This window comes from Notolepis coatsorum, assembly GCF_963971535.1.
Source record: "Notolepis coatsorum genome assembly, chromosome: 9".
Lineage (NCBI taxonomy): Eukaryota > Metazoa > Chordata > Actinopteri > Aulopiformes > Paralepididae > Notolepis > Notolepis coatsorum.
Window position 1 is genome coordinate 65,202,971 of NC_140173.1, and position 20,280 is coordinate 65,223,250.

General features: G+C 44.5%; 1 protein-coding gene and 1 pseudogene across 3 annotated transcripts in view; both read right to left on the reverse strand.

The window, feature by feature from the left end:
- Positions 1-5,955, reverse strand: part of LOC311234486 (uncharacterized protein) — a 52,174-nt gene extending 46,219 nt beyond the window's left edge. For both annotated transcript variants that reach the window (XR_014620104.1, XM_084321695.1), the window contains exons 1-2: positions 5,485-5,955; positions 1,739-1,851 (exon numbers count right to left, since the gene is read on the reverse strand). Coding sequence is in view for 1 of the 2 variants with exons in the window: in XM_084321695.1 (XP_084177821.1) it covers positions 1,739-1,851; positions 5,485-5,769 (398 nt within the window). In the remaining variant the exon portion in view is untranslated. The remainder of the gene's footprint in view (positions 1-1,738; positions 1,852-5,484) is intronic.
- A 5,562-nt stretch (positions 5,956-11,517) lies between these two features.
- Positions 11,518-12,309, reverse strand: LOC311234647 (annotated as a pseudogene). Its single transcript has one exon. The product of its transcript is annotated as an uncharacterized misc_RNA (transcript).
- Between the last annotated feature and the right edge of the window lie 7,971 nt (positions 12,310-20,280).

Sequence of the window (20,280 nt, forward strand, 5' to 3'; positions counted from 1 at the left end):
CTAAACGCATATATAGATTATCGATTGGCGTGTCTTCCCTAGACACGCTATATTAAAAAATTCAAATTCAAATGTACATGATCGGTATAGTTATGCTTCATCATGCGTGAAGGAAAGGGGGGGGGGGGGTCGTTTATAATTCCTTGATCGTCACTAACTGCTTTATGTAGTATGGGTTGATTTATTGATCAGATGGTTTGTAAATAAAGACATGTACAATGGGGCTGAAAATAACATTAGTTGCCTCTTACCGTTCGCCGACGAGACTAGAGGAAAAAGATCCCACTTATTTGACGTCGAACTCCTAGATCCATTTCCGGTTTGTATGGCGCAATAAACGCCCAAATAATTTTTTTTATCCACTTTTTCTCCCATTTTCTATTTTTCTCCCATCCCAGTCCACAACGCCCGATCCCCACCCTTCAGTTTCCCTCCCCGTAATACGGCCAATGTGTATTACTGTGGACGACCAGCTAAACTGAAAGCAATGTGGAGAGCGGGGCTCGAACAGGAGGCATCCTGTTCGAGCCTAGTCTCCAGCATTCGTTGGGAGCGCCTTGCCCACTGCGCCACGTAGCCGCCCACAATAAACGCCCAAATCATATCGATTATTGAGTTATGGCAGCGATCCATATGCACGGCAGTGTATGTCTGGAGTGCCGCAACGATATGTGACTGCCGGACGGATTTCCCAGATGCACCGATTGCCACTTCCGGTTTGACTTGAATGTAACTCGCCCGATCATCCACCAGGCGGCGGTATTGAGGCGTTACAATATTGTGCAGGGTCCCACTGGATCACCAGAGGCTGGGTGGCTGAATTATGAATGCCATGGCGGAAAAATGAAATATGATCTCAATAACGCTGTACAGCGAGGTCTGGCGGTCAACGCATGGCGGGCAATAACGCTGAAACTCCCCATTTTTTCTGCCATCCCAATTTCGTATGGTCCAATTCTACCCTCCCCTGTCTCGAACGTTGTTAGACCATGCCTCCCACTGGTCGGCTGCAATGTGGACCAAGCCTTGCATCACGTGTCCCCTCCGGTACACGAGGAGGCAGCTATCGCATCTTTTACGTTTTACGTTTAGGGGCATTCTGTGTGTGTGTGTGTTACTGACGATGGACAGATAATGTTGATATTTAAACATGTATTCATGATCATCATGCAACATAAAACAATTGTAGGAAGTTTGGGAGAGGAAGGGGTTTTAGCTTGCGTGTTGTGAGTTCCAAAACATTTTACTTGTTTAAAGCTCAATATATAAAAAGTGAACAGGTCTATTTGCATTAAAAACAATAGATTGTTTTTAAATGTCTGGAAGAGCTCAAAAATAAAAACATCAATTGATATTTCCGTAGCCTTTTTTTAGTTGATTTAAATGTGACTGATTGTGTTAAATGGGCACATAATATCGCCTCATATCGATCGCAGGCACCTGAATCGAATCGTATCGTGGCAGACTTTGTGATATCGGCAAATATCGTATCGTTGTCCAAAGAATCTATATCGTATCGTATCGTGATGAAACTGGTGATTCCCACCCCTACTATGAACCCAAAATACACCAATGTATACACTCATGAACCCGAAATGCACGGTTTACACCTATGAATGAACACAAAATGTGTTAGATATGGACAATCTCTAGCAATGGTGAGAAGTGAGAATTACACCAGTATGGTCCTTTAAATGAAACCAAGAATGATGTAGAATGTTATAGCAAATAAGGTTACCTGTCATGTATGGGGAATGTATTCCGAGTACCCGTCGACCCTGACGGTCCGGTCAACTCATTGCCAACGGTAATCACCAACTTATGATCCAGGTGATGCGGTGATGGTGACCTCTGTAAAACAAACAATGAATTAACTAATGCAATGCCCATCTAACATCTTGAATGCTGCGTGTCCAACTAGAGCAGGAGCCTCCTAAGAGAGAGGCAGAGCCTTTTGTTCTGTGTTACTGTGTTTAGAACAACTCCTAGTAGTCCAACTCTGAAGCTCACAGCTGGAGTCTTGTCCAGGGGCTCTGGTTGCTCAGTCACGTTATTGTAAACCAAAGTGAACGCAAAGGTAAACTGAACGCACACTGCAGTTTACAAGTTCCACACATACATTAGCCCCTAATAGAGACAATTGTATCTCTGTTGAACATTTGGATGGACGGTGGACGCTCACACAGTTGACTCTACGCTGCCATTTCTTTTTTGTAGAGGACCTGTTAAACAGAATGTCTTGGGTCTTTCCTGTGCTCCTTCCTTGCAGCAATAGAAGTTGTACAATACAAATTTACGGACTAAAGGTTCTACACATTAAATACTTATCCTTTGTCAGCTAATGGCAATACCATAGGCCAGAAAACAAATGCTCGCCATACAGGCACGACTCAATGTACCGACTTCAAAAAGGTCATTACAATACCAAGTTGCAATATACACTTGATCATTTGTAAAGTGCATTGTTTATAATCCCAACACTTTTCGCAAATAGCTTTTCAAAAAACTGACCTATGCAATCTGACACGGGACTGCATTTGCAGGCAACCTGCCATGCAAACATTAAGTGACCTGGCAGGTAAGTTCAATTAGAGAAACCCACAGGAACCAACATCAAGTGCTCTGGCAGCAGGTAAGTTCAATTAGAGAAACCCACAGGAACCAACATCAAGTGCTCTGGCAGCAGGTAAGTTCAATTAGAGAAACCCACAGGAACCAACATCAAGTGCCCTGGCAGCAGGTAAGTTCAATTAGAGAAACCCACAGGAAACAACATCGAGTGGCCTGGCAGCGTGTAACTGTTCCGCAACAGTAAGTGACTTCCGGGGTAGGCCTGATTGGCCCCGACAGGCACGTGACGCGCAACTTTCTCTGCCGCGCGGCAGAGCTTGCGGAATGATGTAACCGTCCAAATCCGCTATGAGTTTGATTCAGCGCTTTAGCTCACCTCGCAGAGCAGCGGTCCTGCGATCCTGCCGTCCGTTGTTGACGAGTTCGAATCCCATCGAATTTATTTTTTTTAACGTGATTTTTTTTTAACATGTATTCTTTCGCCGGTTAAGGTTAGGCATGGTTAAGGTTAAGGTTAGGCATTGTTTCGGAGTTGGTTAAGGTTAGAACGGTTAAGTTTAGGCGCTGTTAAGGAGCTGGTTAAGGTTAGAGTTTGTGTTAGAGAATGGCAATATTCTTTCTATGGTTAAGGTTAGGCATGGTTAAGGTTAAGGTTAAGGTTAGGCATTGTTTCGGAGTTGGTTAAGGTTAGAACGGTTAAGTTTAGGCGCTGTTAAGGAGCTGGTTAAGGTTAGAGTTTGTGTTAGAGAATGGCAATAGACAGCCTATTTCCGCGCGACAGCTCTCAGCAGCCTCGTTGCGCGTCCTGAGTTTGCCGCGTCACGTGCCTGTCGGGGCCAATCAGGCCTACCCGGAAGTCACTTACTGTTGCGGAACCGGTACACGCGGCCTGGCAGCAGGTAAGTTCAATAATTTTTATAAAACGAGTGGTACTCACAGAGCGAGCCTTGGCAAAATGGCTTCTTCTTCTGCTTTTGTGACATGCCTGGTGCGTCCAGCAATCACTGCGCTCCCTATCGGTCCCCGTTGGTCATTACCTATGTTCAACGTCAGACGTACTTCGAGATACTTCTGTACTTTCCGCCAATCAGCGCACATTGTCCTGTCCCGGGATAAATGACGTGGGAGCGGGCGGAAGTTGCCCAATCTGGAACAATCTCCGAGGCTGCAGCTGGACCCTATTGCATTACAGGGTAGAATCTGCTGAGCGCGTCTCCTGTGTATTGTTGTAATCATATATCTATGGTTGTAATGACCAACAGGGACCGATAGGGAGCGCAGTGATTGTTGGACGTACCAGCCATTTTGCCAAGGCTCGCTCTGCGAGTACCACTCGTTTTATAAAAATGATTTAAAATGTCTATTAGCAACTCCGCGCTTTCAAACCGCGCCGCGGGTGTGTATGAAACCTAGCCCCTTTCGTGACTTTCGGTTTGCAAGCCTGTGGCTTTTGTGACCGGAGTCACTTGCCCACCCGCCCCGATCACCCAGTAGAGAAACGACCAAGCGTCGTCAAGGGGCTCGCGGTGTGTCAAGAATACATCAGATCTGAATTTCAAAGATACCCAGCGTACAATATGGGTCTAACACAGCTTCACGATGGGGTCTGGAAGCTCGGAGTTGCTAATAAACAGTTTAAAACATTGTTACTCGACGAGTGGTATTTACAGACCGAACGTCCATCTCCGCCGTTGGTGTCACAGCGCATGCGCACCATGCCGCGTTCACGTTACTGGGAAGAAGCGGAAGAACCAGTTTCCGACTGGGAAAAACCATTCACGTCAGCCTCCTAGTGGTAATTCCTACTAGGACATATGGGATTCTTTTATAGACCCCATATCTCCCACTTCGCGTCACGAATTGCGGAAGTATGGATGTGGGCGTTTCATCCATAGATATATATAGAGTCAAAGCGTGAAGGCTTCCTAGTTGTAGCAACGAGATGTCCTCTGGTTCTTCCGCTTCTTCCCAGTAACGTGAACGCGGCATGGTGCGCATGCGCTGTGACACCAACGGCGGAGATGGACGTTCGGTCTGTAAATACCACTCGTCGAGTAACAATGTTTTAAACTGTTTATTAGCAACTCCGAGCTTCCAGACCCCATCGTGAAGCTGTGTTAGACCCATATTGTACGCTGGGTATCTTTGAAATTCAGATCTGATGTATTCTTGACACACCGCGAGCCCCTTGACGACGCTTGGTCGTTTCTCTACTGGGTGATCGGGGCGGGTGGGCAAGTGACTCCGGTCACAAAAGCCACAGGCTTGCAAACCGAAAGTCACGAAAGGGGCTATATGAAACCCTAATTGAACGCTGGGTACGTTTGACATTTACATCCGATATATTTCGGACCCACCCCGAGCTTTTAAGCAGTGCTTGATGGTCCAAATTAGCCTGGCTGCTATGGAGCTGCGAGTGACTGCGGATTCAAAAGCCCATGGCTTGCACATCGCAGTCACGGAAGGGGTTATCCAGCACTTGGCAGCAGGTCGGTTTACGTAGCTCGGTTTGAGGAAAAGCCATGGACATGCAAACAGTGAAATAAACAACGCACGTTACAAACGATTGAGTGAATATTGCAATTTCGCGGCTATGCAATGACAAAGCCAACAACAATGTCATGTTGAAGTGGGTAAAGCAAGAGATAACTTTGTAAGCGTCCATCCAAATAGTCAATAGTGACAGTTGTTGTCTCGATGATGGGCTAAACTAGCTAGCTAACAGAACATGTTACGTAAAATCCCATCGTTGTTACTAATTCCATCTAGTTTTAACTATTGCCAGCGCGTCCATGGGTGGTGTTAATTGCGCTCATTTCGCTAAAACAACCAACACAGTGTAATAATATAATGTATAATGAGAATGATATATGCACTTCGGCTAACGGTAGCTAGCTGCTCCACAACACTTGCCTCCCGGGGAGGCGGCCCGCTGCCCCAGTACTCGCCGCCTCGGTGACTTCCTGCACCGGGAGACGGGTATCTCCTGCGCGGCGGGGACCGTCGGTAGGAGTCCGGAGGTCCGTGGTCGTGATGATAACCACCGCGATTGAAAGGAGGTCGAGGTCTGCCCCTGTTGTCTTCTCTGAACGACGGAGGTGGATTATTATTATTATACGGTCGTCCGCCGGGAGGACCACGGCCTTCGAATGACGATGGATATCCTCCTCCTCGAGGCGGAGGCCGACCGCGGTACATGACGTACAGTACCGTCTCTGCTGTTGTTCACGGTCAATGTGGGCTTTCTTCTTGTCGATTAATTATTAGCTAGCGACGTTTTCTCTAGCGCGTATTTGTTGTAAAACATCTCCGTTTTGGTCCTGCGGATTGCTTACTGTGATCGGCCACAATGCTAATGTTTTTAAGTTCACTCGGGATGCAAACCCGCTCCGTAGCATTTAGGAAAATGGCCGCTACTGTAACGTTACGTCCCAGCACAGCGCGTGATTTCTTTCCGTAGCCTATGTGTGCGAAGACGCTCTCTGATTGGCTAGCCGCGTACAGCGAAGACCCTCTCTGATTGGTTTAGCGCCGAAGGGTCTCTTTCGCATATTCAACAACAATTGATATGTTGTTCCCTAACCTTAACCCTAACTCTGAGCATAACCCGTTACCCACTTCGAAAGAGGGCCAAAGCATAACCACTTTGAAGCAGAGAATATATATACCCTGAAGACTCTGGCAGGAGCACTCATTCAAGGGTACTACGACTATGCTTGCACCTCATGGTACCAAAGCACCTCAAAGGCGCTAAAAACAAAATTACAAACATCTCAAAACAAACTGGTCAGACTACTGCTTGACCTTACTCCTAGAACCCACCTCACCCCTGCCCACTTTGACAACCTAGGATGGCTTAGAGTAGACGACAGAGTACAGCAACTTGCAATGGGCCTGGTCTACAAGATACACTACACGACCAAGGTACCCATGTACATGTCAAAATACTTCCCAAAGGTCAGTGAATACCATGATCACAACACCAGAGGGAGCTCCACAAATCATGTTAAACCCAGATTAGGCTCAAACAAGGGACTAAACACGTTTCGCAATTATGCCACATCAATGTGGAACGCCCTACCCAAAGCTGTAAAGGAATGTGAATCACTACTCACTTTCAAAAACACTCTCAAAGAACACCTACGGGAGACTGCAATTCGAAACTGGCCCATGTAAATGTCCTAACACAACCCCCTCCAATGTACAGTAAATGACCAAGTATGGTTTTGTCAATATTCCAATGTACAGTTTTGCTTGTACAGTTGTACAGTGTCCCCCAACCCCACCCCACCTACCCAACCTCCTCCAATGTACAGTTTCTACGTCAAATGTATATACTCTCTTTTCTGGACTCTTTTCGTATCACAAACAGTACTGTATTTGCAAATCTGGTATGTCATAAATGTATAGATGTAGCAGTAGGCCTACTGTCTATCTGTATGTCATGTATGTCATATAATGAATTGAAAATGGGGGACCCTGATGTAAACAAGACGAAAGTCTTTATCTGGTCTGCATCCCCTTAACAATTGTATGTTTTGAGCTGTACTGTACTGTACCCATTCTGCAATCTGTTAATAAAGTTTTCAATCAATCAGGCGGAAGAGACCCTTCGGCGCTAAACCAATCAGAGAGGGTCTTCGCTGTACGCGGCTAGCCAATCAGAGAGCGTCTTCGCAAACATAGGCTACGGAAGGAGGTGTGTTTTCTTCTGCTTGTTCTTCTTCTTCTGATTGGCACAAACGTTTTGGTGCATTACCGCCACCTACTGAAATGGAGTGTGGATCTAGATGGATTATGCACATGGTAATTACTATTGACTACTCTATATCCTACCACTCAAACCTGTACTATTTAGAAAATTAAAAATGGCCCTGTACCCCACATTCCCTGAGCTCAGTCGCAACACTTCTTTCACCTCCAGCTTGATGTGGTCGCTCTCCAACCTTTCTTTGAGGATCTGTCTCTCTTGTTTGTATTTGCTACACTCCACTAACAAATGCTCCTGCCTACTACAATGCTCACACCTACCAGTCTCATGTTTGCCCATTATCCCAAGTGTACTATTTAGCCCAGTGTGTCCAAATCTCATTCTTGAAACAATAACGTCTTCCCTCGTACCTCTGCCCACATCTCTCATTTTCCCTACTGCCCTCTGGACATTATAAAAATGCCTACCTTTATTTCCTTTATCCCACTCCTCCTGCCACTTCTTTTTCATTTCACATTTAATTATGCTCTTAACTTCTGCCTTGCTGTAACTCACATCCAGATTTATTTCTATTTTATTAGCTGCTTCCTTTGCGAACTTATCCGCCAGTTCGTTCCCCTCCACCCCTATATGTGCTGGCACCCAAATTAATCTCACATCTGATCCTATTCTCCTCACCCTAAAAATCGCCTGTGCTATTTCCAAAATAATATCCTATCTTGTTTCTGACTGTGTATGTTTTATACTAATTAATACACTACTTGAATCTGACGCTATTAACACCTTGTTTGATTTGATTGTTTCCACCCAATTGATAGCTAACAAAATAGCCATCAACTCACCCGTGTATACAGACAATTTATTACTCACCCTCTCCTTTACCATGATATTTATTTCTGGGCTTATAAATGCAACCCCCACTCTGTTACTGGTTGTCTTTGAGGCGTCTGTGTACACTTTAAGATGTTCTCCATACTTCCTTTCTATATAACTATTGACTTCATATTTATCTAACACTTCCTCACCTCTCTCCCTCCTTCTTTCCAATAAATGTAAATCCACCTCCACCTCCTCTAACAACCATGGTGGAACAGCAGACAATGGTACCGTCGGGCTTATCACCATCTCCCCTATCCCTATCTCACTACTTGCATTCCCTATTGTCCACCCAAAACTCTTGAACTTTCTTTTCTTTTTCTTGACATGCTAGTAATACCTTTTGAGTGGGGTGATTCTCGTTATGGCCCTTTAGGTTTACCCAATATGTTAATGCTATTTGATTTCTTCTGAACACAAAGGTGCTTCATTTACTTCCACTTGCAATGCAGATACTGGGGTTGTTCTGATCGCGCCACAGCACAGTCTTAATGCCTGATACTGAATTATATCTAGTTTCTTTAATAATGTGTTTGATGCAGACTGATATACGATGCAGCCATAGTCTATAGCAGACCTTATTAATCCTATATACACAGCTTTCAAAGAATTCCTACCTGCTCCCCACTCCCTACCCCTCAGGCATCTTACAATATTCAATATTTTTTTACATTTAGCAACTACTTTCCCAATATGGGTTACCCAAGTAATTCTTTTATCGAACCAAATCCCTAGGTATTTAAAGCACTCTACTCTCTCTAAACTTTCCCCATATAATTTAAGACTAACCTGATCTGGAACTTTCCTTCATGGTAAAAAAAAAACATCACCTTTGTCTTTGCTACTGAAAATCTAAAACCCCACTCCTGTGTACATTTTTCTACTTTATTTACTGCTTCTTGTAGTTTCTTAACTATATACTCCATATTCTTTCCCCTTTTCCACATAATCCCATCATCTGCAAATAATGCAACCCCAATACTGCTCTCTATGTTCCTAAACACTTAATTTATCATAATAGAAAATAAGAAAATAAAACTGGACTTATTACGCTTCCTTGAGCCGTCCCATTCTCCACTACATACTTTCCACTATACTCTTTCCCTACCCTTAGTTACTGATATTGACCTATCTGTTAGAAAGTTTTCCACCCACTTATACATTCTCCCTCTTATTCCCATATGTTTTAACTTGATCAATAGTCCTGCTTTCCACATCATGTCATACGCCTTTTCCACATCAAAAAAGATAGGCTACTACACTTTCTTTATTAGCTTGCGCCTTCCTAATTTCATATATTCTTTTTATCTACTTTTTCTCCCCATTTTTCTATTTTTCTCCCGTCCTCAATTTTGTATTGTCCAATTCTAACCTCCCCTGTCTCGAACGTTGTTTATTGTTTAAAAGGATCCCCATTAGCTGTCACCTAAATGGCGAGCTAGTCTTCCTGGGGTCCACATAGAAAGACAACAGAAAACACAAAACATAACAACATGAGATACATATGACAATCACAATTAACAATGATAATCTAAAAACAGTAAAACATTGTAGACATCATTATCTAAAAACATTGTAACATTGTCTAAAAACAGTAAAACATTGTAGACATCATTATCAACATCAGAATATTTTGCTCACATATTTAGGTAGTGCATTCTCAGGTGGTATTTGAAAGACACTTTACTATTCAATTTACTTATGTTCAGTGGGCAGTTATTCCAATGATTGATGGCACGATAAACAACAGTCCTCTTTAAAGCATTTGATTTTGGACGTGGTAACATAATCTGTCCATCATCAGCTGACCTAGTAAAATAAGAATGAACCTGACTGCATTTGACAATTTGTTTGTATAAGAAAACAGGTTGAGATGAAAAGACAGTGTTCCTGAAAAATTTAACTGTGTTGAAAACCAGCCTATTCTCTACCGTTAACCATGAGAGTTGCCGGTGCATAGTGATGGTGTTTGTTCTCATGGAACAATGTAAAACTAACCTTGCAGCTCTGTTCTGGGCAGTTTGCAATTTCTTTAGTTGACCTTTGGATGCAGAGGACCATACTGGTGCACAATAATCTAGGTGACATAAAATTAAAGATTTCGCCACCTGTCCCACAATATATGTAGGGACATAAGAAAGACATTTCTTCACCATGGAGATACCACTCCCTTGTTAGACCATGCCTCCCACAAGCCGGCTGCAATGTGGACGAAGCCTTGCATCCCGTGTCCCCTCCGGTACTTGAGGAAGCAGCCGTCGCATCTTTTCACCTGCACAGCGCGATCTCTCAGCGGCGAGGGTCTGCGTGGGAGGGACACGCCGCCCTCGTCGCTTCCTGATTCGCGCAGGCGTACCAACCGACTTGTAGGAGTCGCTGTCCACAACGTCTGATCCCCACCCACCAGCTTCCTTCCCCCTAATACTGCCAATTGTATTAGTATGAACGACCAGCCAAGCTGGTAGCAACGCAGAGAGCTGGGCTCGAACCCAGCATCTCCTGCGTTGGTGGCGAGCGCCTTGCCCACTACGCCACCTAGCCGCCCTCTAATTTCATTTTCTAAACATATAGCTGGATCTATCGTGTTTCTCCCTTTTCTGAATCCTCTCTGATAACTCTATTAATTCATTTTTTTCTATATGATACTGCAATCTTTCATTTATCATTCTTTCCATAGTTTTCCCTACATGTGAAGTTAATGCTATCGATCTGTAGCTTCCTGCTAAACTTGGATCCTTTCCTGGTTTACATATAGGAACAATAATTGATTATTTCCCACTGAGTACGCAAATATCCCTCCTCCCATATCTTATTATACAACTTTAATAATATTGCTTTGCTCATATCACTTAAGTTATCTAACATACAATAGCTTATTTGATCTTTCCCTGGCATTGTTTTCCCTGCTTTCCTTAATGCCCTATTTAGTTCCGTTATTGTAAACATCACATTTATTACACTTCCATACTCATTCTCATCCTGCATTGCCTCTTTATTTTTCCCAATTGTACTCTCTCTCTCTGTTTCTTTTCCTCATCACTCAAATTTGCATTACCTTAACAAAATTATTTGCTAATAACTCTTCTTTATCCTTACTTTCAACTACTACATTTTCTCCATCTTTCATTATTGGATATCCATATTTCTTCCTATTACCAGACATCTTCTTAATCATGCCCCACACTCGGTCTAGTGGCGTAGTCCTGCCTATTGACTTACAGAACCTCCTCCAGCATTCTTTCTTCACTTTCTTTACTACATTCCTAACTATTGCCTGCTTTCTTTTATACTCAATTACATTCTGAAATGTATGTGTTTTCCTTAATATTTTAAAAGCCTTATTCCTATTTTTAATTGCCTCAGTGCATTCTTTCGTCCACCATGGAACTATCTTCAGACCACATGGGCAGGTCAGCTGGACTGAAGGTCAAATGAAGGATCAGATAGATGGTCCAATCTACCTGGAACACAACCATGGCTACCAGGATTGCCACTGTACTCTTCTGGAACTTGGGGCCCTTGCGCATTTTGCCGGGTGGCGCCGACCCGCTTGCGCTCAAGGCTGGGATTACTATCCTCTTCTGGCCCCGGAGAAACTTGATGACAAGGCAGCCGGTCACTGTGACGATGAACAGTGGCAGCAGGTTGCAAACAAAGAGGAACAGATATTTGTAAAAACTGTTGATAAACGGGCAGTCTTCCTTATTGCACTGGAAGAAGTCCAGTGGGCACCCGGGACTCCCGCCGTGAGTATGGTTCTCCATATGGTGAGCAAAGTGCATGAAGTAAGTGGGACTGCCCATTAGTATAGAGAGAACCACACAAAGCCCACTCACCAGCCAGGCCGATCAGATGTTATCCAAGAGGATTGGAAGGTTGCCTCTCCTCCCGGTGTCTCTCAGCTTCTGGTAGCGGAAAATGCTGATGAGGACGGTGAAGAGAATACGGCCTACTTCACCGAACACAGCCAGGAACTTCAGCGTCTGACAAGACCAGACGTCGAGCATATGGGGAGACTGGAGCATGACAATATCATACACATCCACAACGAGGATCATCTCCAGGTTGGACATCGCTAGCCCAAGGAGAAACACCTCAAAGGACTTGAGCCGGCAAATTGGACTCTGAACGATGAAGAGGATGAGAACCATATTGCCTATGATTCCTATGATAGAGAATATGATTTTTAAGACCGGGACCTCAAGAGTGGTCATTATCGCGATGGAAGTGTCTTGTTAAAGGTGTTGTTAAAGTGAGCGCTGTCTCTCGCTATCCCCACAGCTGACTGTGAACGAGAGCTTGAAGTTGTTTTGTGTGATTGATTGATTGATTGAATTGAAAGTGAGTGAGAGGTTGTAGAATGCTGCCTCTGCCTCTCCACTTTCTGCATCCGCTGTTGTCATGTCCACAAAGGTTGTGTGAATCTAGATTGGTAATTTGCTGTGCCCGTTAGGAATAGAAAGCAGAGGATGCTGGAAAAGCAGAGGCCTGGGGGTTTATTTAATTTGCACCTTGGAGCTTTTCACAACCTCAACTTGAGACCAGCACCTGACTTAATTCACGCAAGCTGTTCCACTGGTTTAGCTACAGTAAATGACCTTACGTCACTGCTACCGACAGCCCTTTCATTAACTCTAGTCGATATGCAGCATACCTTAGTTTAAACTTCCTTCATAACTTTGTGAATTAATTGACATGCTTTGAAATTAGAATTACACCACAATGATGAATTCCAGTGGTTTAATTACAGTTAATTACATTATCTAGGAGAAGAAGAGAACACACAACAAGGTGAAAAACAACTTAACAAACAGAATGAATATTCACCAGTAGTTTAATACCTTCAATCTCTTCAATGGTGCTTTGTTCTCAGTCAATCGTATCTCTGTTGAATTGATTTTACTCCCTTTTGATTGATTGATTGATTGATTGATTGAAAAGTTTATTAACAGATTGCAGAATGGGTACAGTACAGTACAGCTCAATACATACAATTGTTAAGGGGATGCAGACCAGAGAAAGATTTTCGTCTTGTTTACATCAGGGTCCCCCATTTTCAATTCATCATAACATATGACACACACGACATACAGATAGACAGTACTGCTACATCTATACATTTATGACATACCAGATTTGCAAATACAGTACTGTTTGTGATACAAAAAGTGTCCAGAAAAGAGTGTATATACATTTGACGTAGAAACTGTACATTGGAGGAGTTTGGGTAGGTGGGGTGGGGGGGGACTGTACATTGGAGGTGGGGGGGGGGACACTGTACACTGTACATTGGAATACTGACAAAGCCATACTTGGTCATTTACTGTACAACTGGTTTAGGACATTTGTAGGGGCCAGTTTCGAATTGCAGTCTCCCGTAGGTGTTCTTTGAGAGTGTTTTTGAAAGTAGGTAGTGATTCACATTCCTTTACAGCTTTGGGTAGGGCGTTCCACATTGATGTGGCATAATTGCGAAACGTGTTTAGTCCCTTGTTTGAGCCGAATCTGGGTTTAACATGATTTGTGGAGCTCCCTCTGGTGTTGTGATCGTGGTATTCACTGACCTTTGGGAAGTATTTTGACATGTACATGGGTACCTTGGTTGTGTAGTGTATCTTGTAGACGAGGCCCATTGCAAGTTGCTGTACTCTGTCGTCTGTTTTGAGATGTTTGTAATTTGTTTTTTAGTGCCTTTGAGGTGCTTTGGTACCATGAGGTGCAAGCATAGTCATAGTACCCTTGAATGAGTGCTCCTGCCAGAGTCTTCAGGATATTCTTGTTTACCAGAGAGGAGATCCGGTACAAGAATGGAGTTCGTTGGTTGACTTTTTTTTATTACATTGGATGCCATTTTGTCACAGGAAAGATTAGCCTCTAGGATGGAACCCAGGTAGGTAATTTCATCTTTCCTTGTGACAATATTGTCACCCACTGTAACTGAGAAGCCGTCGGTCTTGCTGAGTTTGTTATTTGATAGTTTGTTATCGGCGAGCCATATGCAGATTTTGCCTAGTTCCGAGCTGAGGGTTTTTTCAACCTGTAACTTGTTCTTGTCAGAGACCAGCAGGGCCTCTCTCTATATATTTAATTGCCCATATGAATCCATCTCACCTCAGTGTCTATCCTACATTGTCAGGGGAAATTTTTATTTTTATTATTATTATTTTGTCTTTTAGATCTGGTATCAGTTTGAAAGCTGTGTAGATATAGTTTCTCAGCTGACTTAGCTAGCATCCAACATCAGATTATACAGCCATCATTTATTTAATTTAACATATTGCTGATGTCAAGTGAAAAACCTCATATCTCCAATCTACGCGGCCATCTTTTAACATAATTGCTAATGTTGGGTGAAAAACCTCATACCTCCAATCTGTGCAGCCATCTTTTAACATTATTGCTAATGATGGGTGAAAAACCTTGTATCTGTAATTTTCGATGTTTTGACTTGATTTGATAGTTGAGTACGTTATGACCAAGGTGTATGGCCATAAGGACAATGAACCCCAGAGCACAGCGCAGGAAATGAGGGACTGTATAAAACGGAACCCCAGAGCACGGCGCAGGAAATGAGGGACTGTATAAAACGGAACCCCAGAGCACGGCGCAGGAAATGAGGGACTGTATAAAACGGAACCCCAGAGCACGGCGCAGGAAATGAGGGACTGTATAAAACGGAACCCCAGAGCACGGTGCAGGAAATGAGGGACTGTTTAATACTGAACCCCAAGCCCTGTTTTACACAACTATCACTACTGAGGTGATAGTTGTGTACCGTATGCATACTGCACCTGTGTATACTGTATACTTACTTACTCATAGTATATATTTAGATGAGTGTCTATTTTTTTGTATCCACTTTTTCTCCTCTTTCTATTTTTCTCCCATCCCAATTCCACTGTGCCAATTCTTCCCTCCCCTGTCTTGAACGTTGCTCGCATATGCCCCCCACTGGCCGGTTGTAGGGAGGATAGAAGCCTTGCATCACATGTCCCCTCCGATACACGAGGAGGCAGCCTGTCACATCTTTTCACCTGCCAGCGCGGACTCTCATTGGCTAGGTGTAACGTGTGGGAGGCTCACACTACCCCCGCCATTTCCTGTCTCTGCTGTGCAGGCGTCCCCAACCGACCTGTAGGAGTCGCTGTCCACAACGTCCAGATTACCACCCATCGACTTCCACCCGCTAACTCTGCCAATTGAGTTAGTATGACGGCTGGCCCAAGCCGGAGGCAACGCCGACAGCCGGAGTCGAACCCGGTGTCTCTTGCGTTGGTGACAAGCGCAATGTCCGTTGCGCCACCCAGCCGCCCAGATGATAGTGTCTATTGTAACTATTTATTGTAGGCTTGGGCGGTATGACTTTTTTCATACCGTTATACTCTGATTACCTAATACCCCGGTATACGGTGTATGACGGTATGACTCTCATTACCATCAGCGGGGGGGGGGGGGGGGGGGGGGTGGCACTGGCAACCCGTGTTACCAAGTAAACAAATCACGGAGATGGCCAGTTCGCCCACAGCATCTAGTGCTAACGTTAAGCTCTCAGAATGGTAGCAGTCCTCCCGCAGCATCTAGTGCTAGTAACGTTAAGCTCTCAGAATGGTAGCAGTCCTCCCGCAGCATCTAGTGCTAGTAACGTTAAGCTCTCAGAATGGTAGCAGTCCTCCCGCAGCATCTAGTGCTAACGTTAAGCTCTCAGAATGGTAGCAGTTAGCCCGCAGCTCTAGTGCTAGTAACGTTAAGCTCTCAGAATGGTAGCAGTTAGTCCGCAGCTCTAGTGCTAGTAACGTTAAGCTCTCAGAATGGTAGCAGTTAGCCCGCAGCTCTAGTGCTAGTGACGTTAAGCTCTCAGAATGGTAGCAGTTAGCCCGCAGCATCTAGTGCTAGTAACGTTAAGCTCTCAGAATGGTAGCAGCTCGCCCGCAGCATGCTAGTGCTAACGTTAAGCTCTCAGAATGGTAGCAGCTCGCCCGCAGCATGCTAGTGCTAACGTTAAGCTCTCAGAATGGTAGCAGCTCGCCCGCAGCATCCTACACACAACAACAACACACACTCGTTACCACAACGCTTTACGGTATTTTCACAGCACTGTCGCAACATTACCGTAAAGCGTGAACACCGTTGTGATCATACACAACACTACAGTTAGCTCTCAGAATAGCCAGTTAGCCCGCAGCACCAGCAACGGTAAGCGTGTCTCATTTAATTTCACTCACTGAAGCGGGGTTCCCCCTCCTCCTGTGTGTAGAAGACAACCAGCTCTGCATGGCTCGCCCCACTAATGAGGACTAGTCTCGCCCTCTGCTGGCGCGTGTGTGCACTACAACAAAACTCCGTTTAGACGGTATTGATTTTCAATACCGTCTGTATTTCGAAATACCCCGGTATACCTTAATACCGTCATACCGCCCAAGCCTAATTTATTGTAATGAAAATATAACTGATAGGGCATATAGACCCTCATCTGCACCTTGATTTACACTGCCAACCTCATGCGTATACTCAGTTAATTATATTGTTATATTGTTTACACTGCCAATTTTAACTTTTTTACTGTACTATAATTTTATTACCTGTATTATGTCTCCTACTATTACCATGTAGCCTACTTGTACCTCCCTTCCCCCCTCCCCCATGCTGCTATGTCTGAAATTCCCCAAGGGGATCTCTCTCTCTCTCTCTCTCTCTCTCTCTCTCCAATCAATACTTTAGAAGGTAACCTTTCCTCTTCAAATATTAGCAGAACTGACAAACTGTCAAATTTTTCTCCGTAACGAGTGGTTTTCAGGCGCTTTACCTCACTTATTTTAGCTCCCTTCAAGTTATCTTTAAGATGCTCTATTGAAGGCGGCTAAGTGGCGCAGTGGGCAAGGCGCTCACCACTAACGCAGGAGATGCTGGGTTCGAGCCCAGCTCTCGGCGTTGCTTCCGGCTTGGCTGGTCGTTCATACTAATACAATTGGCAGTATTAGGGGGTGGGAAAGCCGGTGGGTGGGGATCGGACGTTGTGGACAGCGACTCCTACAGGTCGGTTCGTGCGCCTGTACAGCAGAATCAGGAAGTATCGGGGGCAGCATGAGCCTCCCACGCGTTACTCCTCACCACTGAGAGATCGCAGGTAAAAAAATGCGACGGCTGCCTCCTCGTGTACCGGAGGGGACACGTGATGCAAGGCTTCGTCCACATTGCAGCCGACCAGTGGGAGGCATAGTCTAGCAACGTTCGAGACAGGGGAGGGTAGAATTGTATAATACGAAATTGGGGATGGGAGATAAATAGAAAATGGGGAGAAAAAAGTAGATAAAAAAAAGATGCTCTATTGACACATCTATAGGAATTGCAGATATCACACCTTGAACCATCTTTTTATCGTTAATCAAAGTTGCTTGTACCTTTTCGCTCTCTTTATAGCTGTAGTAAGAGACGAATCGGATTCCACTCACCAAACGAAGCACCTTCATAGTACTGCTTGTACCGACAGTACTGCTTCATAGATGTAGCAGTACTGTCTATCTGTATGTCATGTATGTCATATATGTTATGATGAATTGAAAATGGGGGACCCTGATGTAAACAAGACGAAAGTCTTTCTCTGGTCTGCATCCCCTTAACAATTGTATGTATTGAGCTGTACTGTACTGTACCCATTCTGCAATCTGTTAATAAACTTTTCAATCAATCAATCAATCAAGCAGTTTCAGAATTACTTTATTCTCTTCCTTTTGATCTTTCATCTGTTTAATGTTTACTATCTCATCCGATTCAGAATGTGAACTGAGTTCATCATACTGCTTCCTACTTTTATGTTTAGCTTTCCTACTCATCGGACTTTCAAATTCCCCGCCACCTACTTCCATTCCTGCCTCATCCTCACTTCCTGGTTTGTTCCTACCACCTGTCATCTCACGTCCACTCACAGTCCGGTACGCAGCCATCCTGCCGACCGAGTCCGGGATGCGTCTATACTTTCCGCAACGGAGCTCGGTTTCCGGGTTCCTCTGATTGGCCGCGACCCCCACGTGACCCGCGCTAGCACGCCCCCTTATCCGCCGCTGCCGCTACAGCTCGCCGCTGTGTTGACGCGCGCGCGGCAGATGCTGCACTTAGCGCTGACTGATAAAGTAAACATTACAGTTCTACTTTATAAAATGCTAATTGTAAATATGTTTAAGTCCACTCCACATTACAGTTGATGCGTGATGCTGCTGAGGCGGTTGTTTCTTGACTGGCGTTGCATAAGATTTACATTTAGGGGAGCTCCAGTAGCTCACCGCGTATCTCGGCGCTATTTCGGCGTCGGGGACAACCGTGCGCGTCACGGATCTGGGGTACACGAGTTCGACTCCCGGACTCGCCGTATTTTCTCAGTGTCTTCCCCTGATCTATATCCCATTCAACCTGTTTCTGTCGGTCATGCTTGACCAGAAAAAGCGATAAACGCTAAAAAATGAAGTTAAAAAAAAAAGATTTACATTTAGTCAGCTAGCTGATAACTGCATAAGCAGCATATTAAGATGACTGCGTTTCTTGACTCAGAGTGGCGGGCGCGACAATAGCGTTTCTTGACTCAGGCGTCTATGCCAAATACAGCTGATAACTGCATAAGCAGCATATTAAGATGACGTGACAATATTATTAAACAAGAGAGCTCTGTCATTGAAGTGGGTGGTGTTACCAACAGCGCGTTTCTTGACTCAGGAAGCGAGCGTACAGCTGATAACTGCATAAGCAGCATATTAACACTTTGACTGCCATGAAACGTGTTTTGACGTCATTGCGGGCCATGCTCAAGTTGCCGGAGGACGCTGTACAGCGTCCTTATATCAATATTTCAAAAATCTGCGATCGGATTCATATGTCCCCTCCGCTGGCCTGAGATCCACCAGCAGGACCCACTGAGCTCTCTGGCGGTTCAGGAGCGCCATCTGGTGGCCGATCGGCGCAATCGCTTTAACAGGAAGTGGCATAGAGGTTGTGCTAGACGTCCGTAGTACTTCCGGGTGCTCGCTATAGGTCCCGGGACTCTGGCTCGTCACGCTACACAGTGATCGATTGCCAATAACTCGATAAACAACATGATTTGGACGTATATACCATTATACAAGCTGGAGATGGACCGGGTAAATTTACATCCCATAATGATAAGATTTCAACTCTACGATGATCGCCCAACGGCGCGCGGAGACTGGGGTGAGTTTCAGCATGTAACGTTACCGTCTTCGATACTAACTTATCAACATTTGACCCACATTAGATGATTGGTATAACGCTGCCCACGGAATTATAAACGCCCCCTAGCCCATCCGGTCAACATCAGATGACGTGTAGTAACTTCTAGAAGTACGTCTAGTTGGAATTTTTTATATCGCGCTGATTGCCATAAAACTGTATTGCATCATCAATATAATGCATTTGGGGCTATATATCACGTTCTGGAGAAAGCTGCAGAAAGAGATGAAAACATACTTATACATTAGACCATACTTTACTATGAATATGTGAATGAAAAAGTTTAACGTTGCTACACAATGAACAATACATATAGGACTTTGAATGGGCCCTAATAATGGCAATGTAGCAATAGAATTTAAAAAGTTATAGCCCTGCAAAGAAGGGGTACTTCTCCATAGACAAATAGAGCTGGCAATCTATGGTATATCATGAATTTAACCCAAGGCAACCAAAGTGTTAAGATGACGCGACAATATTATTATTTTTTTTGATATTTTTTTTTTATTATTACTTACATGAAAACAAGACAACACAATAACCACAATAACAATACACAGAACTTCACAGGGAGATAACAGAAACAATAATAATACAGAAATAACAAATTATAGGGCGGCTAGGTGGTGTAGTGGGCAAGGCACTCGCCACCAATGTGGAGACGCTGGGTTCGCGTGTTCGAATCCAGCTCTCCACATTGTTTTCAGTTTGGCTGGTCGTCCGTACTAATACAATTGGCAGTATTAGAGGGTGGGAAACTGATGGGTGGGGATCGGGCGTTGTGGACAGCGACTCCTACAGGTCGGTTGGTGCGCCTGCGCAGTAGAATCAGGAAGTGTCGGGGGCAGCGTGAGCCTCCCACGCGTTACTCCTCGCCACTGAGAGAT